The sequence below is a fragment of the Siniperca chuatsi genome, linkage group LG6 (assembly GCF_020085105.1).
Source record: "Siniperca chuatsi isolate FFG_IHB_CAS linkage group LG6, ASM2008510v1, whole genome shotgun sequence".
Classification (NCBI taxonomy): domain Eukaryota; kingdom Metazoa; phylum Chordata; class Actinopteri; order Centrarchiformes; family Sinipercidae; genus Siniperca; species Siniperca chuatsi.
The window spans coordinates 27,281,389-27,307,526 of record NC_058047.1 but is presented as its reverse complement, the minus strand read 5'-3'; the positions used below and the strand labels follow the sequence as shown (position 1 = coordinate 27,307,526).

At 41.5% G+C, this 26,138-nt stretch overlaps 1 protein-coding gene across 4 annotated transcripts in view; it reads right to left on the bottom strand.

Moving 5' to 3' along the window:
• Nucleotides 1–26,138, bottom strand: part of LOC122877749 (pre-B-cell leukemia transcription factor 1) — a 59,766-nt gene that overhangs the window by 4,175 nt on the left and 29,453 nt on the right. For 2 of the 4 annotated variants that reach the window (XM_044199709.1, XM_044199711.1), the window contains 6 exons: nucleotides 12,601–12,845; nucleotides 9,415–9,605; nucleotides 6,737–6,872; nucleotides 5,090–5,249; nucleotides 2,472–2,584; nucleotides 1,376–1,465 (listed from right to left, as the gene is read on the bottom strand). In XM_044199709.1, coding sequence (XP_044055644.1) covers nucleotides 1,376–1,465; nucleotides 2,472–2,584; nucleotides 5,090–5,249; nucleotides 6,737–6,872; nucleotides 9,415–9,605; nucleotides 12,601–12,845 — 935 coding nt within the window. The remainder of the gene's footprint in view (nucleotides 1–1,375; nucleotides 1,466–2,471; nucleotides 2,585–5,089; nucleotides 5,250–6,736; nucleotides 6,873–9,414; nucleotides 9,606–12,600; nucleotides 12,846–26,138) is intronic. The other 2 variants (XM_044199710.1, XM_044199712.1) reach the window with 2 other exon arrangements.

The following is a 26,138-nucleotide window of genomic DNA, read 5'->3' as shown; positions in this document are numbered from 1 at the left end:
ACCCCACATGGGGGTTGTAGGAGACTTCTAGGCATTTTTTTGGATATATTTTTTAGTTTTAAAACAAAAATGAAGAAAAAACCTTTAAAATATATAATTTCTATAGTATAATCCATTTGGAGCTCCTCTGTGCTCTGAATTTTGGGACCTAAAACAGGCCAGAAAAGGTTGAGAAGCCCTGATAGTGTAAAACAACTATTTGGAAAAATATATCAAGCAAAACTGAGGACCACATATTGTAGTAAAAAAAGACAAGTGAACAGTCAGAATTCCTAACTTACTAGCCTTAGCTACATAAATCACAGGCAAACAGCCTGGCAGACAGATATCCCGCTCTTACATTATGCATTGCAGGGCTTCTTTACAGGGTATAAAAGTGAATAACACAGCATATTGTGGCAGTGTAAGATGTGGTAGAGCAAGCAGGCGTCCAAGGAGAACCCTATCTGTGGGGTCAAAGGACTGAGAAAGAACAGGGCCTGAATACATTAGCAGCCTCTCAGGGTTAGCACAGCTGGCTGCGGGATGCGCTCGGAGCAGCCAAGAAGCCTATTTGAATACACATACATGTTTTTGTACGGGAGACATTTCATCTGATTATCATATGGCCACTGAGGCACGACGACGACGACAGCGGAGGAACCCAGCCGCGGCTGTGACCGTCCTCGTCCTCTCAGCGCGGCTCGCTGTCAGGGCCATTAGTGTGGCAGGAACATGATCTGAGCAATGCGCTTGGATTGCTGTCCCAAGTCCACACTCTGCTCTCCTTGTGTCTGTCTTATCGATTTTCCCCTTTACGACACGGCTTGTCGCTGTGAATTTCCCTACTGTTTGCAGCCGCCAGCAAAAACACTGCCCCCCACCCCCCACCCCACAACCCCCACTTCTATACCCGAACTCTGCTGCAAAATAAGACAAACATGAGGGGAACGCACCCCTATGGCACATGAGGAGTAGTTTCCAGCGGCGTGAGATTTTATTTTTAGCGCGACAGCGGCGTTGGGTCCTGGAAGGGTTTAATGGGAGCTTCTGGCCCCGGGGCTGCTAATCAGGGGTCAGGTGGTCAGAGGGATTTGAAGTCCAGTGCAGGAGGTGTCACCTGTTTGTGCAGTTCGCTCACGGCTGACGGTACGTGGCTGCAGGTGCTACGCCAGACCTGATCGAACATGACAGGCTCAGACGGCGGCTCTGCATGTGCGTGGCCGGCCCCACGTCTGTGTACGTCAGGCAGCATGCTGCCCGTGGCGCGAGCGATACAGAAGCAATCAGCTAGGTGACCATGGAGCAGAGACAAGTCCTACTAAGTGGCATTCTGAGCCCCATGGCTTTGAAATAATTGGTTGGGAAAGAAAGGAAAAAAAAAAAAAATCCTTACATTGATGGCCTGCGGACTGTACATCTGGTTGGCTGTGAGTCCTTCACTGTATCCGCCTGTCTGACTGATAACATGGCGAAGGGTATCCACCTGAAACATTCAGAAACAACAAACAAAGCAAGGTCAGAGTCAACACAAGAGAAGCACAAGAGAAAAGAGAGAGGGATGACAAGACGACAAGAGACACAATAAGAGTGCACTGCTGCAAGTATATCCGTGGAGACAACAAGGTCCAATCAAACAAAAAGGAAATTTAGAATAAAAAACTTTTGGTTTTTGCTAGCTGAAATAAAAAGCATTGGTGGTACATGGTGAACACATTGTGACAAATATTCTGCCCTTGAGACTGTGAAGAAGCTCTGTAGTGGAGCCAGTACAAGCCTGTATAGTCCTTTTTCACGACAGACATTTTGACTTGTCATAGCAGGAAAAGCACAGGAATTAATTAATAACATTAACGATGGCTCTGTTCCATTTAGGTCCAAATGAGCTAGTGGTTTTCAAACTGTTGGGTCGGCTCCCCTCGGGGGACGCAGAAGTACTGCAATGGGGGTGTGCATGACCCGGGGTAAAAAATATGTCGTGGAAATGCAGTTGACTCAATCTGATCATGTGGGGACAGTAAACAAACGAGGGTCCGTTCATGCTAGCAAGGCTTGCAATATTTAGGTTTGCAAGATATTTTCAGACAGCAAAATGAAATGTTAAGTAAAATTCACTCATCAAGCAAATATATCAGTCAAAGCCAAAATCAAGACTAATTCTGCATTCATGGAAAAAACAACAACTCCTGTCCATGCACTGTTCCAAGATGGTTAGCACTATTGCTAGCATTGCAGTCACACCATATTCAGCAAATAGCCTGAATTAGCTTGATTAATGTGTTACATTGGTAGTGGTTGTTAACTGTGTGCTGTGTATAGCATCTTCATAACTAGCTGATTTGACTGAATTAGAGTTAATTAATTAAAGTCAACAGTTACAATATTACTTGAATACGACATTAGTCTAATTAATGATAGTAGTTACACCTGGGTATGACAAGTCAAAATGTCCGCTGCCCCTGTTTTATCTGCTGCGCTGCTCACGGCCCTACCTGTGACTGCACGTTGGCTCCCACCTGAGCCCCCTGGTACGAGTCCCCATTGAGAGACTGCACGCTCATGAACAAGTCCCCGGAGTTTGACATGTTAAAAGAGCCGGCAGAACCTGAGAGGAGAGAGGGAGCAGTCGAATCACAGAGAGACAGAGAGCAAGCAGGCTAAGCAAGTTGGCTGGTCCGTGGCAGCAGCCTGGACGAGCACCATGCAGAGGTTAGCGAGCAGCCAGACAGGCTCTGTTAGATGAGAGGAACGGAGCCAAGAGGAGACTAATGAACACATGAGGACAGAGGAGATACAGCTGTAACCCGACACAAGAAGTGTTCGTGTCAAGTACGTTTTTTTTTTTTTTATGTTAGTGCTCTTAAGAGGTTATTACGGCTATGCTGCAACCAGGAAAAAAGAATTGAAAAAGCAGTCCAAATGCCCTTTCTAGCTGTCATATTATCAATATACTGTAATTTCATTTCATTTCAAGTTTCAGTCAAGTGCAGAAATAGGCTCAGGATATGTTTAGCCTAGCTTGTAGGGGGAAACTGCGGGCCTACCTCGGTAAAATGTGACAAAATGCACTCCATTCCAACAAAACTTGCAGGACTTTTGAATTTATTTGGTGACTACTTGGTACAACAGGATACAACATGTACATAAATCTGCTTTGGAGTGGTTTAAGTGTATATGTTTTCACTTTTTAGGGATCTTAGCTAGTTGCATCTGCTTCCCATGTTTTTTGCTAGGCTAAACATGTTTCCCGGTCTGACTCCTTGTAATTTCCTCAAAATAACGGACTGTAGCTTTAAAAAGACAAGGCTAGCATTATTCTATTTTTATTTTATTTCCTTGTTGTCAACAAGTCTTATAGAAAGACCCAAAATCAACAATATGTTATTCTATCTTTCAGTACTTTCCGACTTGCCCGCCCTATCAGTGGTACTTGGGTCATAGTTTCAGTTTTAAAAAGTTATTTCCTAAAACAGTGTGTGCACTGTAGTTTTTTGCAAACATTTATGTGGTTTTTTTTGACAACAATGGAGGTCTCTACTGCCCTACAAAGGCAAAACGCAGTAACTACATATTTGGTCAAAACTGAGTTATAACCTGTATCAGATTTCTGACATCTGTTTTACTATCTAAAAAATATTATGCCATAGAAAAGTGCAATTTTTTGCAAAAAAACAACAACAACAACCCAGCTTTTTAAATTTGCAGTAACTACAAAACAGTTTTAAAAACCAAAAACACAGTATCTGCGCTTTGGCTGTGTAGTTACTGCATTCTGGCTTGGTAATCTGTGTGCTGTAGGACTTGTCACTGCACTTACTGCACTCTGCCATAGAAAGACAGCTAAACTAAGAGGGCTACATCAACTGAAAGCTAGCTTGTGAGATAGCTGTGGCTAAGTTTAGTTATTGATTTTCCCTTAGGTCTACTTGTTATCTGCAATTGAAAAATATCCATTTTGATGAACGGACATTTTGGATATCCAGTTTGTTATTCCACAGATAAGACAGCAGCTAAATCAATTCATGATGGAGAAGGGAAAAATACAGCTAAACTCCTGCTAATGGAAGCTAGCTTAGCAGATCTCAGTAGCAGCCATCACATTTTTTGACTCTGAGTGAATTTCATGTGATTTGGTGGTTAAGCCACCTTTAAATCACATACTTAAATTGATTAAATTGTAAATGTATGTATTATATTGATTTCAATATAAATATTAATAGTACTTAGACAGATAGAAACTTAACTAAACACAGAAACACTTGATTCCTATTAGCTGTGAACTGTAAATAATAATCAAACTGAAGTACATTTTCTTAAACAAACTAGTTCAAACTGCAGTTTCTCTGAGCATTCCATGAAGATTGTAATATATGCATTTTTTATGTAGGCTATTGTGTGGGTTTTATGGCAATGGTTTTTATGGGGTAAAATAATCAGCTTAAGAAGACATAAAATGAAAGCATTACAACCTTTCTGTCTGTTTTACAGTTTTCCATCCATCCTGTAACTTTAAACCCTTTTTTTCTCAACTTTACTGCATCTATAGTTACTGCTCTCTGCCTTTGTGGGGCAGTATGGCACAGAGGAATAAGATATATCAGGCAGTACTTGTTAGTGGATTCAATTGTTGGTTTTGTCTTTTTATGTGATTTGTTGACAGTAAGAAAGACGTATAGAATATCACCAGACCTATCATTTGAATGTCAGTACAGCAGAACATGATGAATACAGAGTTAAATAGTCATACATGAAGAATGTGATTAATTGAGATGAAGACAAAAGGACAGTAAGCATAGGGAGACTTGGCATGGGGCTCAGGTTGGCTAATCTCTGACACAGCTTTGGTCTAGAGTGGTAGTTGTATTTGTTAAGGGGAAATGTTTAACCTGTTCAAGATAATAATGGTGCATTAGCAGGTGATAGGCATGTTCCTTGTACAAGAACTGCCTTTTTGTTAGTCCTAATTCATTTTTCATTCCTTACAAATCACCAGCACCAGCAGTGAAATAGCCTCAAACTGATATATTGCAATAGTTGCTTAGTTGTAGTAATGCACAGAGAGGAGGTACATGTCTAATAGCTGAGCAGAGCCAGGGACTTCCTGTCTCACCTGCAGAGTTTGGAGTTGAGGGTGAATTTGCTTGGCTTCCATGTGAGGATGCATTAGCCGCATTCACGGCAGTTCTCGCAGCGTACATGTTGGCTTCTTCTTGGAACTTACCAATGTTTTTCTTGTATCTGATTCTTTTATTCCCAAACCAGTTGGAAACCTGAGCAGACAAACAAGAGAATGTAGTTTAATTCTCATGAAATCTTAACATACAGAGCCTTCAGAGAAATCAGGGTAGTCTTTAGCTTGCATGGCCTTAATGGCATGTGTAACACTGCAGAGAGCCTCTGTCAGAGGTAGGGGCTACATAGACTGGTGCTGTGAATCCGCATTAGTGCCAGAATGGAATGATTGCCAATAACAGTCTCATTATGTCACCATGACTGCAGCTATCATCAGAACTCATGCAAGCACCAATCAGTCAACATCCACTAACACCCATTACTGCTAATGGACTCCCAGATGAAGCCAGGGGGGTAATCCCAGCGCTAATGATAAACAACATTAAAATGAAAACCAAATCAATCCCGCAAAGTTTCCAATACACAGAGTAGGTAAACATTCTCCTTTATTATGGCCAAGAAACGGAAACTCTACAAATCATTCAGCCGCTGAGCAGCTTCCACAATCAGGCCCAGATGCATCCTCAGATCACTTGGTATAAATTAATGAAACCAATTGAGAAAACAATCCATTCCCAAATGATGGATTCAAAACACAAACTGCTGTTTACCTTGGCGTTGTCATTGCTTTCCTTATTATCAATTCTCACAGGATTGAAACAACTTGAGTGCTAGAATGCAAAGATGAAAAAACAAGGTGCCTAAATATTTTACTCTTTTTCTCTTGTCAGCAGCATTGGCACAAACATCTCAAGTGTCTTTAGATGTTTGGGAAGTTACCGTAAGATTTATAGTAAATCATCATTGCACTGCACATACCTCAAATGACTGCAGTGCTAATTTTCAGAGGCTAATGGTCCTGCTAATTACTTCCATATACTGTTGGGCTGAAACTATTTCACAATTGATTAACCTATAGATCTTTTTTGTTAGTCAATTGATAGTTTTGTCAATTTCTTTTGACTTGGTTTGATTAGTAGCCAAAAACATCATCAAATTATCATTGTCATATGAAATACAGAAAAGGAAAGAATAGTTTAAAAAAAATATCAATTATCAAAAGAAGTGATTACATTTATATCCATTGCGTCCATTTTTGTGTCATTGTTCACAGAAGTACTTTTACCGAATCTGGACTTTGTATATTTTGTGTATTATAAGAAAACAGGTTCCACTGTATGATGAGATAAGAAATGTGACAGCACTGTTGTCTTTAGCTTGCATTACTTCAATAGAAACAAACAGTCATTGGTCAAAAATAGCTTTGTCTGGTTTGAATTACAAGACAGCAAACTTATGACATGGCATATTTATACTTTGAGTCCTTTGTTGTCTCAATGAAAGGTACTGCTAAAAGATTAGAGGGGCTGTCTGTACACATGACAGTCACAAAACGTATTATTAGGTTACTTGCCAAGACGCTCACAGCTGCTTCGGATTAGAAATCGTGTTCGTCCCACTGTTTTATGTACAGTAGTTTTCCTACAGGTGGTGTGGTGCGGGGTGGCACTGATCTGTGGTGTACCTGGGCAACTGTGATGGCACACTTCTTTGCCAGCTCTTCTTTAGCCTCCTCGCTCGGGTAAGGGTTACTGAGGTGTGAGTAGAAATACTCATTCAGGATCTCTGTTGCCTGCTTGTTGAAGTTTCGTCTTTTCCGTCTGCAAAAAGAGCATCAGAAGTTAAAACAGGGCTAGTTTATGTTAATCATAACAACACAGAGCGGATAGCGGTGTGCATTGCAACACAGTGTCTTTTAGATACTACCGCTAGGAGTCACTAAAGTCAGAAATTCTGAAAAAAAGTCATAGGGGCTTCAATCCTACTCATAGGGGCTTTAAAACTGAAAAACTTTAAACCAGAAGTGACAAAAACGCCTTTTCAGGATAGAGTTTTTACTCAATCTGTAACCGATCCCGTGCAAGTCACCAACTCAAAAATACATTTAATTCACTTTTGCATTAACTTAGACGTGTCCTCATGTAAGCTCTCAAATTGCAACCACAAAGTTTGACTGATCCACAAAGTTTGATTCGTCAACATCTACATGGCTTTCTTCCAGGGTCCAAAAATGACATTTTGGTAGTTTGATCCTGCTAAACATTTGTTGTTTTGTTGTTGAAGAAGTGATTGCTTCAATTAAAGCCAATGATCTAAAATCTAATTTTTAGTAACTCGAGCCTAGCATTCAAGATGTTAGCTTGATAGTGTCATGGTCTTCAAATAATGTGGTCTCTTCAGGTCTCCCTGGTCTCCTAACATTACTTGCTTTGTGAAAACCTCTGCCACACTACAAACTTTCAATTCAGCTGCAGTTTTGCATTGAGACACTTTGTCAGGACTCAAGAGAACAATATGGCCCAGAACTGCTTCACTACAGCTCTGTTTATGAGCAACTGAAAAAAGGATTAGCAGTAGCAATAGCAACACATAGAGGGCCATTATAATCTATTCAACATCCACCATTAGTTGTTGAAAAACCAAAACAAATTATAGTCTGTAAGTTATTATTTAAAAAAGGTTTAATAGCAATATGTGCCAATTAGATCACATATTGATCATCATTAGATCAGATATATAAAAAACAGACGATACGAAGAATGAACTGAGTACAGTTTTTTACCCATCCGGCAGACATAAAACAACATTAAAATGAATTTAAAATTGTGTTTCTGGCCACCTGATGAAAGTGGCCATTCATTCCGCCAACTCCTGAGAGAATTATCTGGCTATTTAGCTGTTAAATGCTCCACTATGTTCACCAGCTAGTTGCTAACTTTGTCTGTTTGCAGTGTGGTGCTGGGCAGGTAGTGTTTGGTGGGTTTATCAGAACTTTTTTTTGTTGCTGAAAATAGCTGCCTGCTGTGGCTGGAAAAGAGGTTGATGGGAGCAGTGAGACTGAACCAAAACAGTCAAGCTGTAGCCCGTAAAACCAAAACAACATGATGAAAGACGCTAAAAAGTTCCGTACAGCTGAGGAAACTAGCGTCAGGTTATAATTCTCTGTGGGTTTGTCACAACGAGCGACACCTTTCACATTATATTTCACATTTGATCCATTTTTAATATAAACATATTAATTAGAGCAGCTTTAAAGCTAGTATTAAAAAAGCATTGTTTTGGTGTCGGTACCAAAACTCAGGTATCATATTGACAATAGTATTGTTACTCCTAGTTAATTATAGAAGAAATTTGACTTCAAAGATACAGAATAACTGTGTCTCATAGTTAACACACCGATAATCCAAGTAAAATGTATCCCAACATGAATGGCAGCAAATACGTGGCAGCACAGAAACAAGGCTGGATTGATTAAACATGAAATACTAACATTTTTTGTCCACGTGAAAATGAACCCTGTGAAAGCCCCCCACACGACACCTTAAAGCATACAGATAGCATATGCTGATGCCCATGAGTTGACTGACCCTCTATCTCCTGCACATATCAGGTCATGTCTGCATGTGCCACATCTAAAGAGGGCTTTACATAAGCTAGAGGGGGATCCTGCAAAATCTCGATGCATGTATCCACCGGTGAGGAGATTTGTGCTAAAATCTCTGTCCCGCACTCCAAAAGCCTGCTTGAGAATATGTAAATGTGCACAGCATGGGCTCCAGCAGCCAGTAGATTAATCAGCAGAGCCGAGCATGGCAGTGCCTCTCAACCAGTGAAAGCTTTCCTCTTCCTCTCCCTTCCCCTTCCCCTCACTGCTGCACCACCACAATAATTTGCAAGAGAATAGATAGGGAGCTTTGTAAGGGAGCGCATGCCTCATTTAAATGTTATGCCTCCAACTCAGACTTTGAGCGACATTTATCCTTGGAGAAATGTATGCAAATCCAAAGCACGCATCAAAAGGAACAAGCGATTACATTAAAAAAGGGAAACAGTTAGCGTTATGGAGCACGCAGGGAACTCTTATTGGCCAGTGATGCTGGGTATGCTGGTCCAAATGGCATCCATAGATGCAAACCAGCCAAGTGTGTGTGGTAAGTAGCAAAACAGCTTGTGTTACAGCATGTTTATAGCATGATAGGCCTCCTACATCAGCCATTCATATGGATATCAGGCTGAGAGGGAAGCACATGATGATTTGCAATGCTGTTAAACTGGGAGGTTATTTGCAGCGTGGAGCTGTGGTGTGTAAGGTTTGCAGAACAGAAATGTGCACTCACACGTACTGTATACAAGGACACACACCTGGCATCGAGGAAACGGGAGCGCAGGATCATTACGGCCTCGCAGGTGCTCTGCTTGAGCTGCATCTGGATGGAGCTGAACTTGCGGTGGATGATGTTCACCATGCGCTCGATCTCTTTGGGCGAAATCGGCCGTGTGCGTGACTGCTCCCGCAACAGGTTCATCACGTGGGTGGTGAACTCGTTACATGCCTGTAAGGAGGATACACACACAGGAATAAATCAATAAATATACAAAAACACTTCCCCTAAGGTCAACAAAACTGTGAATAAGGCTTTAATTTGTCAACGCGGCCATATCAAATTCACCATTGCAGAAACACACATCCGCACACACACAGTGACATACAGTATTTAAAATTCACAGATGAAAGAAAAAAAAAGAAAGAATCCAGCTGTTTGCTCACTTAATGTAGTTCTGGGGCAAGCTTTCTCACAGAGCCAAGAGGGAATATAAGCGCTGATATATTTCATATTTAACAGAAGTGGTGATGGCAGTGTGTTGAGAGGAACCAATGACAGCTGTTCCCTTCTCACGCACACACTTTCACAGCGTAGCCACCCTGAGAGTCGAACATGCCACGACGTTTCATTCATCCCCCCTGTGTGACACCAGGCGTGAATCTGCCACGATATTACACTCCGGCTCTGTGTCTCTTACTGTCTCCTCTTTTTTATTTCTTCTCCTCCTGTCGATCTCTCTCTGGATTTAGCCGTGTCAGGCTTTGTCTGTGTCTGTCTATCTGCGTGATCATCTGTCTAACTAATATTCATCTGAAAGGGATGCTATTGTCATGAATGCATTGGTTATCAAAGCAACGAGAGGAAATCATCCCCCCTCCAACAGACTTTCAAGACTATACTTGGAATGCACACAGAGACACACAACATACTGCATATGCTGGACTATTCTGGGGTGAAAACACAAGCTGAAGTGAATTCTTACTGAGACTGACATATACTGAGGAAACAGTGAGTCTACAAGGGTTTCCTCAGTGAATAATAAAAGCCTGCATTAAAAAGAAGAGCAAGTGAAAAGTGGGAAGATGGACCAGCTCAGCAATGATAAACAGTCTGTGAAATCTATGTTACAACACCGCCATTAATTGACTTTGTATTTTTTGTGTTATGGCTGCATCTTTTGGTCGTGTACTTGAGGGTGAATCAAGCAGAAGAGTCCAGATACTTTAAGTATTGGCAAAACATTTGCCAAAATGTCAGTGAAAATAGTGAAAAACAACCATCACAATTCCCCAAAAGCCAAAGTGACATCACCAAAGGTCTTGTTTTGTCCGATCAGTAGCCCAAAACGTCAAAATATTCAGTTTACTACCAAATAAGATAAACAGGGGAACTTTCTGACTAATCGAATAATCAACTAATTGTTTCAGCTCTAAATACATAGCTTTCATTACAAAGAGAATGCATCCATACTTGTGCCCAGTTAACGGTTAACCATATAGCCAAGAACCATAAAGTTATGTAGTAAAATCCACTGATGTATTAAAGAGGAAGAGGAAGGATTTTAGACATCAAGATGAGTTTACTATTAACTTCATTTCTATTTTATTTTTTCTTCCTCACACTCATAGAGCACCCCGTGGTTTACACATCAGTGACCCTTGTTTTACAAGCTGTTGTGGTTTCTAATGTTCTATGTCTTAGTGTTGCATTCTGTAAGACAAATGTCCGCTACTATTGGCAATAAAGTTGCATTGTTTGTATTGTAGGAAGAGTACCATTTAGCCTGTGAAAACTGTTGGAGTTTATCTTGCGTGAGCTTTGTGAAGAATGAGAAAGTAACCCTAGTAGTATTGAAACAATTAGTCGATTAATCAATTAGTCGACTGACAGCAAATTATTCATATAACAATTGAAGCAAAAATGTCAAACATTTGCTGTTTCCAGCTTCACAGCTTTGAGGATTTGCTTTGCTTTTCTCTGTTTTATATCATTGTACATGGTTTGATTGCCTGATTTTATTTATGGATTATCAGACAGAAAAAAACACCCTAAAAATCCAAAGGATAACGTGTTAAAGTGAAAACACTTATTTCCAACATGGTCCCAAGATCTTAGAAGACAAAGAAAACATAAAGAAACACAAGACATTCAACATAAAAACTAAACAACACAATGCTGAAATCCAAACGCACATCAGCACATCAAAAGACAAGGACAGCTAAAGTAACAATGTCATTGTAAATTTCATTCTAAATCTGTTACCCTGTTCCATAAAAAAGTCCTATCCTGACTTCTATGAGCCCCTCTCATATTTAAAAACTTGATGTGTGAGGGAAGGCTATTCCACAACATGGCACCAGTGTAAAAAAAGGAATCTGGTATTATAGTTATGCTGAGTATCTGAGAACACAAGTATTGAGGAGCATACCCATTGATAATATTGTACATGTGACGCAGCTTCTGTTGTTCTACTCTGAGCTACACTGGCAGCAGTCCTACCCTTCTGAATTCCTCACTGCCAACATGAGTTCGAGGGGATGCATTTAATAAATACAGAATAAATATTATTTTGCATCACCTGCAGTTTGTTCCTAAGTTCAGCTGTCAAACCACTGTACCAAGCAGAACGTGCATAATCGCAAATGACACCGTATCAACGACGACACGAGGAGTTTGTTCTGGGAAACAGGAACTTGAGTTTGCTGGCACACTTAGATAATATTTTAGCAGCAATAGATTCACTGGAGCGTGACTGTTCCAATATTACTCCTAAATATGACAGGACTGACTCGGTTTTACCCAAATGTATTGAAAGCTTGATATGTATGAGCCCCTCTTTTACACTTTCTAATTCATTAAGAGTGTTCTCAATCTCACTGACAGCATTCACTGAATATCTTTGGGTTCTGGACTGTCGGTCGGACAAAACAACCAGTTTGGGGATCTCACCTTGGGTTCTGGGAAATTGTGATGAACATTTTTCGTTACTTTCTGACATCTTATACACACAAAAAAAAATCAACAGATATATTGATAATGGAAGTAATCGTTAGCTGCAGCCCTAAACCCTAGTGATGTCACAAGTAATGCATTAAAAAAGGCATTTTTAGTCTGTAACAATCAGTGCTTCATAGAAGTCAATAGAAATGAAACGTGTGGTGTATAAATGAAATATAAATGAAATGAAACGTGTGATATATCCAGCCAGGTCTGCTGTTCTCACCTGTTCATACTTCTCCAGCTCTGTGTGGTAGATCTGTCGGATCTGGGACAGCTTGGCCCTGTAGTCGGAGTGCTCTGCGGAGTTGTCCGCCCCCGCTCCTCCCGAGGCCGCAGCGGCAGCCGCCGCCGCCGCAGAGCCTCCGCCTTTCTCCGGACCGGACACGCCCTCCGCCAGCAGCATGTTGTCCAGCCGCATGAGCTGGGGATCCGGGGGCTCCTCCTCCTGGGCGCCGCGGATACTCAGCACTACAGTGACAGGAGAAGGTCAGAGGTCAGTCTTAAAGGTCACACCTACAGTGGCGTGATGCACTGTAACAAGCTGTCAGCCGCTGAGCCTGACTGCACAGCTGACACCGCTGAGCTGCACCCACACATCCACCAGCTCAGTGTGAGAGATGCAGTATGTTGTAGCAAAGAGAGACACACGGCAGAGACTGTTAGTGTAACATGTGTGGACAAGTCATCTGCCTCAATAAAGGAGATAAATACATAAGCAACACTACAGAGACTAAAACTGATTTCTTTACCCCTTGTTAAATGACAACGTGCTGATTTTCGATGACGATGAGTGGTAAGAAGTTTTAGTCATTCGGTTCAAACTGAACGCATATGTTTTATTTTTGCCCAATAGGATGGCCTCAGTAATGAAACCCTTCTCCAGGTTTATATGATTGTAAATTGAATATCTTCGGATTTTGGACAAAGCAAGACATCTGAAGACGTCACTTTGGGCTTTAGGAAATCGTGATAGACAGTATTTCAGTATTTTCTGACATTTCATACACCAAGCAATTAACTGATTAGTTGGGAAAATAATCGGCAGATTCATTTATAATGAAAATAATTGCCGGCCTAGATTTGAGTTACCTTCATCTTGAAAATATCAAGTACAGTATTTGCGGATGACAAGGCAGAGACATTTTTATTTGTTCTTTCTCTCATCTCTCCTTTCTCAGTGCTGCTGAGATCACTCCCATAATCTATTCATCATAATTTATTTTCTTTGTCTCTCCTTTTCTTCCTTCTTTCCATCTGCTTTATTACTATTATTATTATCAGTATCTATTCTATATGGTAGAGAGTTGTTGTTGTTTGTTAAGGTGTAGTGTATGCGATTCTTGGGCATCTTTTGTAGTCAATTTGAAAAGTAAACGTAGAAATAAAGTTCTCTAAAATACTTGTGTTGTGTATATTAAATATACACGTAGCTTTAATTGGCATATGCCAGCCAATGAACTGTGGAAAGAGACAAAATGGACAGAGCAAGAGGGAATGGTTGTGAGTTGGATTCACCCCTAAAACAGCACAGTATACAGTGTGATTAACATTAAATGACCTGATGAAACAAAATGTTTGTTTTCATTCTTTTATATAAAATTCCAAACGTCTTTGAAATGAAATGAAAAAGTATTGCACAGTACAAATCTTGAGATTCATCAACAATAATCTGGATGGATACCTCTGCCTTCCACTAGAGGTCTCCCTTGCCATTCTTTAAAAGATTCAAGTCCCACCTTCCATTTTCTGAGGTGAAAACACTCCCAGGCTCTGACTCTTCCTCCTCCATCTGAGAGCCATCCATTTCAATATAAACCACCTCCTCCTGTGTGGAGCGCGGTGCTGCTACGATCCAAACTGATCCCTGTGTGGACATGGGAAGTTTATCGAAGGCAGCCAGCATTAGGCAGCCCGCATTATCGTTGCAGGGCCTCAGTGCTAACACGAGCTCTGACTCGGTGACTTTACGCCCCGCGTGTGTCGGTAGCCATTTAAAACGATACCGTTTGTCATTTGTCTCATTGTCATTGAATGAGAAGGGACAGGCAGGCAGCACTTCATTAATTCAGAGACAATGGGAGTGCTTGGTGCATTAACCCCAGACTGCTGTCCGGGTTGGTAGGCTTGGGCAGGGGGTCACTGGGATGAGAATGAGGCCTGCTGTACTAGCAGAGGAAGAGGAGGGGGCTTCCTCAGTCACCCCCACCGCCTTTAAGTGGACTGGAAATGCAAATATGGCAACTGTTGGCGAGTGGAAGAGGTCAGGGGTTCAGGCCATGGGCTCAGCGGGAGGTAGATTGAGTGTGGGAGGAGTGTTGGGGGGCGCGTCTATTGGGATGGCAGGACTGTACAAACATCCTGTCTCATTACCCAGACTCCTTCATCACTCCTGTAATGTATGGATGGGCTTGGAAGGGAAAATCTCGGATGGCTTCACACCCGCCTTGCCTCCGCACTGCCACAACTGCAGCCGCATTATGACCCGATCAAACCTGCTCCATCAGAAACTCTAAACCCGCCTGTCCGCTTTAGTTAACGTACATCAGCAGAGGCCCCCGCCGCGCCTGAACACTCACCAGTATGGAGAGGCAGTTTTTCTCTATAGCTACCACCTCATAAATACCAGACTAAAGTGGGTGTTAAAATGAGAGCACACCACAATATCCCATGGAGGAAAATGAGCTACACTTTCTGGAAGTAATTTTCAGTACAAAAACAACTCATAGCAGTACATACTTAAAGAAGAAGAAAGACAACTGACAAAAGCGCACAAAAACTACATTTAATATTCTTCTGTACTGAGTTACAGAATGTCTCTTTTCAAATTTTGATTTCTAAATTCAGCCTATGGCTTTGGAGAACTCACCTGACCCTGTAACTTGAATACATTGGTAGGGGAAAAAATGTCCCAAAATGCTAAGTAAAAGCACAATTTAAAGAGCACCAGCACACAATTGTAAGGGAGGAAGCTCCTCTTAGATGTTTCTACCGAAAAACCGAGGACAGATCTCTTCCCGAACTCATAAAATGTCTAGACTGTCAAAGGAAAATGGAACATAAAAATTCCCTGGGTCCACAGAAATGATTCAGTTCACGTCTGCCAAGTTCCAGCTTAACATTCATGAAGTGTTTATTTTACTTGGCTTGAAGCACCTCCAACATCGGTCTTATAAGAGCGGCTGTTGCAGAGAAGGTCATTTCTTAGGAGATCTCTTAGAAGGCAAAGAGAAAAAACACTAGTAGGCTGACTTTTTCTTTTTAGAAAGATGGAATAAAAAAGGTCCCGGACGAATGGAAAGCAAACGACTACATTCAACAGGGCTGGGTATTCAAAGCCAAGCATTATGCTCAAAATAAATAGGTAAGCATGTCTTAAACTGACAATTAACACGAACTCCGACATGATCCCCAGGCCTTGCTTGTTGACACGTGTATACCCTCGCTAATCAGCCGCATATCACATCCTCTGCTCGCACGCAGCCCAGATCCCAGCTCCATTCTTGCTGCTGATCCAGCTGTCTTGGAGAGCATCTGTCAGGAGGGACCCAGGAAGGAACAATGCATTACGCCATGTTGGCTGTGTACTGTCATCCCTCATTGACAGCACATTGTCACACTTACACAGTGTCCTCTGAGCTGGGAACAAGCTAAGTAGCTGCTGCCTATATTATCAGCGCTTCCTGCCACCTCTTATCATACAATCTGATGGGAACCTGCTCCGAGTGGGGTTAATGTAGATTCCTGCGCAAAGGATGCGGCAGTGTTCATTTTTAATTGAAGCGACGAATCGGTGTGATCCTTATAACGATGACAGTCATAACGGTAACGATCTCTTGTCTGTTGCGATGGGTAGTTTCCTTACATGGAGAAAACCGCAGACCTGCAGTGTTCAGAAGTGATGGAAGCAAATGATGATTTATTTATTCCATCCTGAACCTAAAGCACATAATTAAAACCATGGAGGGATTATCTCAAACAAATTTAAATTAATAAAGAAAAGAAAGGGATAATGTGCCTCCATAAAATTGGCTTTGCTGTGGGTCATAATTACACGACTCAGTGAGGGCCACTTTATTGGCTAATGGCAGCCTAATTGATTCATCCTAATGTTTTTCGAGCCTTGGGTCTGCTGGGCACTCCCTGTCCAATAGTGCTGGTGAACTTACTTAGCCACCCGCAGACAAACATTGAAGGTTCTCCCAGGGATAAACAATTATTCTGTGAGTGTGTGTGATTCGGACCCCCCTCCCCCTCAGTGAACACACATTTTCTGTATGTCTCTAATGGATGCCATTTCCCTCTTGGAGGCGTTTCAAAGATGGCTTGTTGTCAGACGATGCCTTATTCCTTCCCGCTGTTGTTGACAAGCAATTCTCACAAGGAGGCACGCACCGGGCTTTATTGCTTTGCTCTATTTCGTGCGTTAATAAGAATAAAAACATGGGATTCTTACATTGGCTCTGGTTTCTGATGAATTTACTAATAACATACAGAATGCAGGATTGTGCTGTAATGTTGGGAAGGAAACGTGTTTACAGTGTAAATGCATCTGTGCAAGGATGGATTGGGTCAGGATGGGTGTGCACTGGTCAGTGGTTTTACTGCTCTGTGTACACACGGCAAGAGAAAATGTCACCGACTGAGAAGACACGAAAAGTAAACAGGAATGGGAGAACATGACATTTATTTAACCCCGCAGCATCTGGCCTTTTACAAATCAAATCGATATTTAATAAAAGCCCAGGGCAATTGGCTTTTGGAGAGGTGGATGTTTAACTGTCTGGCTGTTTATCTGTAAATATTTATTTAATTTCCACACAGCGGAGGGAAAAAGCTTTTGGTCTTTTTAGGATAAGCTCGAAATATCATGCCTGAGATGATTTACGTCCCTATTTGGTGGAGAGCAGCTTGCCTAAACCCCCTTCTTCTCCCTCCTCATTGCTTGTTTTCAGCAAGCACATGTGTAACATTCTCTGTTCCTCATATATTAGTCATTTGAGAAGATTGGCTCACGGCCTCATATGAAGATGGGTGTGGGTATTACAATATTAATTGAACTACTAGCAACAGAGATACATCATTTCAACGCAGCTCTGAGTTTGGGGTGAGTCTTAATTGAACAAAGACCAGAGAATAAACTCTGTCTTCTCTCTGAAGGGGAATGAACCGTGGCGAAACAACAGTGGGCTGGCAGCCTGGGGCTAGCATCATAACTAACTTCTTTGGAGAAATGTCATCACTGGGGAAGGACACAGCTCCGTTACAGATTGTCACATCATCTCGCCATACATGACAGGAGTTCATAAATGTGAGAAATATTAAAATTGACAGCAAATACAAGTAAGATCCAGGTCTAAAAATATACTTTTGAGTCAGTGACAATATTTGGGATCGTATCAAAAGCTTGTCAGGGGATTAAGATTTCTTCCAGGACACTGCTTGCATCTTCAAAATGATTCAGTTTTTTCATGGCATAACAATATCAGACTCAAAGAGTTACAGCACACCATGCTCTGCAGTCCAGATATCTTATCCTATCAGATTAACAGAGGCAAATAGCAGGCTGTCAAAAACTATTACCATATGTAATCCCCTTCTAGATTTCGAAGGCATGTCGACAGGGACTGTTGGCATTGCAGCCTGTCATGGCGATCGGGTGATTGGGGGAAAGCCTGATGTTTAATTAATGATGTTGGGCTGTTCTGTAACAGTTAGCGAGATGGACGGTCAAACATAAAGGCCTCTGACAGAGATTGGGTGCCTCAGTTCAAACTGGCGGACACCTTTGGAAGGCCCTCCGTTGTGTACCCACATGCTGAAATGTGATCCGCAGTGTTACATCACGGGTAGCAGTGCAGGGAGAGTCGGCCAAAAGTGACACGCAATGCCAGTCAGGTGACAGCATGTCCAGGGAGATCAACAGCCGCCTGGCTTGACATTTCAAGGAGCACTTTGATTAGAAAGGTGAGGGGCACAAGACTTTAAAGTCACAACCTGTGATGTTTTAATATCAGTTTGTTTTTTTTTTCTGTTCTGTTGCTGTGCAATATCACCCAATAGTCATTCAGCTTATACACAGCTTATTCAAACTTTTGCTGTGTCAGATTGGTCTTTCCTGAGAAAAAAAAAAAAAAAAATCCTCTGGCGCACAGGAAGTGATGCTTCCTGTGTTTGTAGCAGCAGCAAAAGTAGTTTGTTTGGGGCAAAAGGAGAAGAATTGTTAGCATTAGCAGCAACCACCGTTACGGCTAAAAACAAAGAAATTACTAGTACCTTCATAGGTCTGTCACTTTTTTATTTGAAATTCAAACTACTGTTCAACGTGGAGAAAAATGGAACATTCAATCTGTAATATTGTTCTTTTCTCTTTACTCACGCACTAACACTAGTGAGCACCAGTGAGTCAGACACCAAAAAATATGGGAAGTAATGTGAGGAAGCATTATGGATTCGACAACAGAGATGGAAAAAAGTGACTTTGTAAACTGCTAACGGTAACGTCAGCGTGTCGCTCAGCCACCACGTCAATTCTAGGTTTAGGATGTGGGTTCATTACGTTACAAATTTGTTCAAACTTGATTTTTGGAAAAATATAATGCCCTTTTACCCACGAGACTCAATGTGCATCAAAAGAAAAAACTAAGTAAAAAATACATTAGCATTAATTAGGCATTAGCAATGTTCATCATATCAAATATATTTACAAAATTGAAATATTTTCTATATATTTATATACTGTATATTGCCATTTTTAAGTTATTTTCAAATACCATTCAATAATACTGAAGCCAGTCAACTTTTGGTCCCTTTAAATGACACTCATATACAAAAATATTCCACCAGCACAAGCATCATTGTTACCATCAGCTGTGGTTCTGATCAATGTTGAGTGGATTTGCCAGAGACAAGGATCTTTTAAATAAATTGCGCAAATAGTTACTCATTTAAGACATACAGCTTTGCTTTTACATAGTTTTTGGAATATACAAAAATAAAACAGTAAAATATGCCGTAATGACACTGAATAATTCCTGCTTTTATGCTTCCTGTTTATTCAAAAAGTTGCATAAGATATTCAAATCATTGCTGAGTATTATATTTTGAAATAGCGCTGTGACGTAATCTTGCCTCGAATAATCAGTCCATCCTTAAAAACCGGACTTGAAAGCCAAATGCTTTTGCATAATTAACCCTTTCTGGTCAGGCTGTGGTCGACCTGTCTGCTTGAATTTACAGTGACAGCCCTGGCCCTATTTGTTTGCATTGGTGCTTCAGTGGGCACACTTCATTGTGGCTTCAGCAGTTAATAAATCACAGTAGAAGCCCCCTCTCTCGACGCCAGCCTGTGCTACGGTGGTCCTGTCACAAGGCAGGCACCAGCGCTGAAGCGACAGCTACATGCTAATTCAACATCGGCATAATTCATTATACAGTCGCAAGTGTACTGAAATGGAAAGAGAACCAACATACACCAGGAGGAAGACGACAGGCATCAAACTGTTAAAATCCTGCTCCCCTTAAGTCCCCTCTGTTCGCCTTTGTAAAGACTCAAGTCTTTAAACTCCTGCCAGCAATATAAAATTATACCTCACTTATTACTGTGCACAAAAAGAGCTTTGGGATGTGTAAAGAATAAAATAATTTCACTGCATTTACTTTCAAAGCGTAGACACAAAGTCACGTAATTCGCTTTAAGGGAAAAAGGTTAACAGGCAATATCAAAGAGGTTAATGGACAATGAAGACAATTAAGAAGCAACTGAGCTCTTTAACAGTGTTGTTAAAAAGAAATCTGCCGCTTTATGAAATATGGTAATCTATACAGTCACTTCCTGTAAGGCATACAAAAGCCAGTGTAAAATGACATATCAAAAGGCAGAATGGGAGCTATTGCACTAAAGGGGGAAATTAACAAAAAGATAAAGAGTCAATTAAACTGATAAGGCCTTGTGCTCTTCAAAGGGTGAAAACCAAGGGGAGCGGGGCTGACAGCCTTCACATTAAAGCGCTTTCCTGCCTTCTCATCCTTTATGTGACCCCTCTGCTTTGTAACCACCAGTTCAGGAGAGAAAGAAGCATCATAGTCCTTGTTAAGAAATACTGCTCACGCACACACACTGTCATCTGCAGATACCACTAATGAAGGTAATTAGAATTAGGTCCACCAAGGCCTTAGGGCCACTATTAACAACGTGGTCTTTGGTACAGTGGACAAACACTTGCTATTGGAAATTACATCAAAAAAGAAAAGAACGTTTCAGTATTTTTGATTGCACTAGACTTAACCAGCCTTTTTGGCAAGTGACCCTTTAAAATCAGTACATTGCCTTCTTGCATCCCCTCGTCACAGGTAGCATTTGTCGTTGAGCGGTGAGAAGTTTGACCAAAGGGTGATTTTCCTTTCTCAGATTCCATTTTTTCATTTCTACCTAAAATACATACTTTCTTTAGCAGAAATGTTTTTTTCTTGAGCATGAAAGTTCATTCTTGATCTTGGTAAAAGTACTTTGATTAAAAAAAAAAATCTCAATTTAAGGTCCACTTATTAGCTTTTTCCGAAGCTTTCAATTGCATCTCCGGATCTTCCCCAGCCTCCATCCACTGTTGCACCGTAAGATGCAATCATCTAATCATCTTGTGACCCCTCAGATTTATTCTGGGGGGCCCTGAAACCAAGGTTGGGAACCACTGCACTAAAGGACAAGCCTATCTTCAACATGTATAAAGTAGTGGCCCTTTCAAGCTAGTTAGTATCAACCCATAAATGTTCTGCTTCATGGACTGATTAAGGGCACAAAACAGTGTAACTTATAATAAAACTCAAAATAAAAATAGAAATAATGTCATACAGTCAGACTGAGATTTGGAATCCGGCTAAATTATGGATGTATCTGCAATGTAGCGGACATGTCTGTTGCTCTTCTGTCAATGTCAAATTGTCTTTGTCTTGGCTATCGCAATCTGTTGCTGGATGATGATGCAATAACAGCAGCAAAAACTTTGACTTGTCTTAACTTTTTGCCTTATCACACTGCCCTGCTATGTGACAGGCCCTGTGCGCTGGCTGCGGACGAGGCTCACTGGAATACAGAGGAGAAGGTCTGTTGTTTTCTGCATAGCTAGTGTCCATCTTATTGCCCTCCTACAGTCTGTTTTACAGTATTCTATATATTCTACCAGGAACATATTTCGAGCATATTCTATCACAAATGTATTTTTTTGTACCACTAGGGGTTATGGGGATGCTCTTCAACACAACCAACCCTCTATTAATGGAATCATAAAGAATTTGGTGCAGTTTATTGTCCATATATGGCCATATATTCCTCGCAAGTCACGGACATTCCCCCTCTTTTGCTTTCTGATTCTGAATTCCTGAACGCAATGTTGTCACCTTGTAGGTGTTGTTGACCAAATTTGCAATTTTGACAACGCGCAGTATCAAAACAAACGGCGTCACTCACCCGAGTTTATTTAAAATCAGGCGAGAGGTTACTGTCATACTGCAAGTGATAAAATGCCGAATAATGCGGGATAATGAAGTAAAACCAGTTCATCCCTTTAGTGAAGTCGGGTTGGGTTCATTCCACTGTGCAACTTCTCAGCCCACATAAAGGATGGGTAGCAGTTAAAGAGCATCCACACAAGTGTCCCACATGAGATGGCGAGCGTCCAGCAGCATGCACCAGACTGGGGCCCATCCATGGCCTTGGGCAGTGTGTTGACTGGGTCTGCCATGTCATTAACAGTCGCCTCGATCTGCTCTACCTTATTAAAGCCATTCCTTCAGGAGAGCAGACGAGCATGTCAGTGTGAAACCAGGCCAAGCAGGGAAGGTGACCACACTGCCACCCTCAGCTTGTGCAGGGGGCGGGGGGGGGTGTACAAGCACAGTGCAGCGGCTTTGTTGTCAGCCTCACCCCGGACCCCCTGATGTCCCTGTGATTCCCTTGTCAGTCTGTGTTAATGGAACTCACAGTGGTTATGCTTCTTCACGTTCTTATCTCCTGTAGCAGGACAGTCGCACGGCCCAGCAGTGTCTGTTTAGCCTCGGCTGACCAGGAGACAACTGCTGCGTTGAATATTGACAATGTCTCTACTGTCAGCAAGCAATATGTTCAGGATGGCTCCTATTTAGGAATGCTGAAACTCAAACAATCTATACATACCTTCAGTACAAACTGGCCCTGTACTATTTGACCAGTATAAGTGATGCAGAGAATTATTAGAGGCTAACTTCCTTTGACTGGTGTGCTCATGAGTAAAAAAGCTACAGCAGAAACCCGCAGAAACACTAAACTGGGAAGCCTGGCGGCTTCCAGCTCTGTCCCATTCCATCTATCTGACTACACACACTTGTGTGGCATTTTTCACAGAGCGCAGCTCTCCTACTGCCAACCAGTTTATGTAAAAGTGATTAACAGTAATTAATCCTTAATCACCATGATTAGCCAAGTCGCAGTAAATTAAGCCACATCTGGAGCAGCTGAGGGCTCGTGAGTGGCATCAGGCATGCTGAGTGGGAATGCCACTGTTTACTGAGGTCTACCTGAAACATCTGAAAGCAAACAGCACAAGCCTCATCTCAACTGCTTTGTTTGGGCTTTGCGCTGTTTAGTGGAATGTAAATTCAGATAGCACCCCTCTGAAGAAAAGTCCTTTTATAGCTGTGTAACGAATGTCCAAAATCAGAGAATACAAATAAATTCATACAATCAGAAATGTTTATTCTTGATATTTTTTTTAGTCTGGCCGATACTTAACAGTGTGAAAAATCTGATAACATTATGTCAAAACAATATTCACTTTTTTCATAAACACATAACATTAACAATTTTGATAAGGATCCTTTAAATGACTATTTTTCCTCCAAAATTGCAGGTAAGTCCTGAACCGGACATTTTTACAGCGCTCTCCGTTAGACACTCTACATGATGGAGACACTGTTTGTAAATGACCTCAGACATATCTTTAGCATTTCTGTGCAATCATTTCTTCTCACTTATTGGACTGCGAAACCAATATGTCTGTAATAAGCTAATATCGGACAATATGTCGTCCTCTACAATTTATATAATAACAGATGATCTGTTATTAGACATCCAAATGTGAGTCCAAATGAGACCAAATATGGCATCCTGCAACCTGAAAATACTAATGCATCTACAAATAAGTGTATACACGCTTTTGAGTGTCAGCATGACCTTGTTTTAAACAAATTATAACCTCTTAAAACCTGCTGTATGCGATCTAAACAACATATTTTATATTTCAGTATTTCCTTGCTGTTGCGTAAATGCGGTAATTTTGAATTGAGCACGTGTTCCCAACAAATAGACTCGGAGAGAGATTTTCTTTTGTCATTTTCGTGACAAGTGACAGTTAAGCAGAGAGCATCATGGTAGTAACTGATAGTGAGAGTTCATTTCTATTTATTCTAATCATCTAATGTGCTAGGAAAATATTGAGTGCTGACTTACACTATGTTTCTATTCCCTATATGTGTTTTAGTATAATAATAAGTTGTTGATGTATAACAATTTCACAATAAAAAATTAGTATAAAAAATGTTGTATCTTGACTATGGCTGACAATACAATAATGATAAGATGAGGTCTATGAATGAATTAGTCATTTCTAATTACACTTTTAATGTATGCATTTTAAGGAAATCTGTGGTGACCAAAACAGCCTTCCAAGAAACCTAGAAACTGACCTTCAACATTTACAGTAAACAGACAGATTCCCCACATTCACAAGGACGCACACACACACACACACACACACACAGTCCCAGCCCCCTGTGTGTACTCGCGCTGCATTGGTGATTGGCTGAGTTGCCTGAAGATGTCTCGCGTGTAGCAGCAGCAGCAGCGACGGCGGCGGCGGCGGCGCCTCTCTGTAGCTTTTTCCTGCCAGATAAATGATGCAGGAGGACTGGTTGTGTGCCGGGGAACTGGTTCCATCACAGCGGGTGTGCTGTTTCTCTTAGCCCAATGTTTCTCTTGTGCCCCCCTGGAGAGTTTTCTCCCTGCGCCCCAGTCTCTCCCTGTTACACAGCTCCAGATTAATTACACACTTTAATGAGCTGAATTATTAATGGGGCTCTTACTTGGCAGTTTAAGGAAATGCAGAGGAGAAGACAGCGTTGAGCATCGGAAATCGGGGCTCTCATTAAAACATCACACAAACGCCTTTGGGAGCGGTGTTTTTTAGCCGGAGAAATAATAGGATTTGGTATTTAACATATCAGGAACAGTGTAGCTGCTTGAGTATGAATCCACAGCGAGAGATAGAGAGAAGAGCCCTGCAGAGGCTGGTGCACAACATTATGTCATTATGATTGCAGGCCCAAGGAAAATGAAAGGCCATCTAATGCAGCCGCTGGAAAAGGTTTCCCTTTCTGATTGTTCAGCACAGATGGGAGCAATATTATCTGAAATGAGGTGGACTAAAGTAGGAGTGAAATGAATGAAAAGACAGGCAATTTCTGGGTGAATATGTCTCATTCCCTTCTCCCTCAAAAGGGACAGTTTTTATCTTGCACAACTGTAACACTTACAGCGGCGAGGATGTTCATCAAAATCAGGAATATGGGAAATTGTCCTCATGAAAAGCTGCAAAAAAGCTGCAGGAAAATGAGATTATTCCCGTAATATCACACTTGCTGATAAGAGAAAATCCCACAGTGAAGAGACAGGAAATGAAACCAGGAAACAAGTTCCAGAGTTGTTCCTGTGAGTCTAAATTTATATTTCTGCTGGAGCAAAATTCAATATCCTCACCATGTCTATGTATGATGAGTGTATATGCGTATGTATGTATGTGTGTGATGTATTCAATAAGAAGGTTACAACGTTGGGAACATGTCCAACACTGTGAAGCATTGTTAAAGCTCACATATATGATCTGAGAATGTTGTAAAAGAACAGAAAAGGGCGATTTGTTCTTTGATTTAATGTGTCTGAGAACAGAACTATCTATTTTTTTGACAAAGCGTCTTCATCAAGAAGCTGCTCATATTTCCGATGTGATGATTGTTTAGCAGACAGGTTTCGCTGTGATGGCTGCTGCACTAACACGAGCTACTTGTCTTGAGAGCACCAAACGGCTTTCACGCTCGCTCGTGGAATCCACAGTGGGATCCCAGGGGATCTCTCTCTCTCTATTTGTGTACAAGCTGCTGCCAGTGCTGACTGTTCCTGGTGTTTGGGAGGAAACAATAACAGCCTCATTGCACAGTCGGATTATATTACCATGTGACGCTCTGCACAGCTAGCACTCCGAATGGATTTTGGCAATATTGCCATATTTGGGAGGACACTTCAGAAGAACTGATGACATAGTGCCTGACAAATTAGATTGAAATCTGGCTGATGATTTCGCCTCTGTGTCTCGGTGATACAGCATATTAACACAAGTCACTGATTAGTAATCACCGTGAATAGCAATCAGATGACCTAGAATGGCCTGGATGGCTGTGCAGGCGGGCGTCTCGATGGGACAGTGTCTTTGTGCAGCCCTGCAGCTCCAGACACAAAGCCCTGGGGACACAGCTACCGCAGCACAGCTAAACACCCCCCCTGTAGCCAGGACGAAAACCACACAAGTTCCTTCTCAGGATTTTTTAAAACAAATGGCAGAGCGGCTCATTACGTGTTTCCTATTTGGGTCAGCGACCAGATGCAAATGTAGGTCAGAAGGAACCCCGTGTTGTCAATCAAGAAAGAAAGAGGGAAAAGGGTGGAGTAATGGAGGAGGA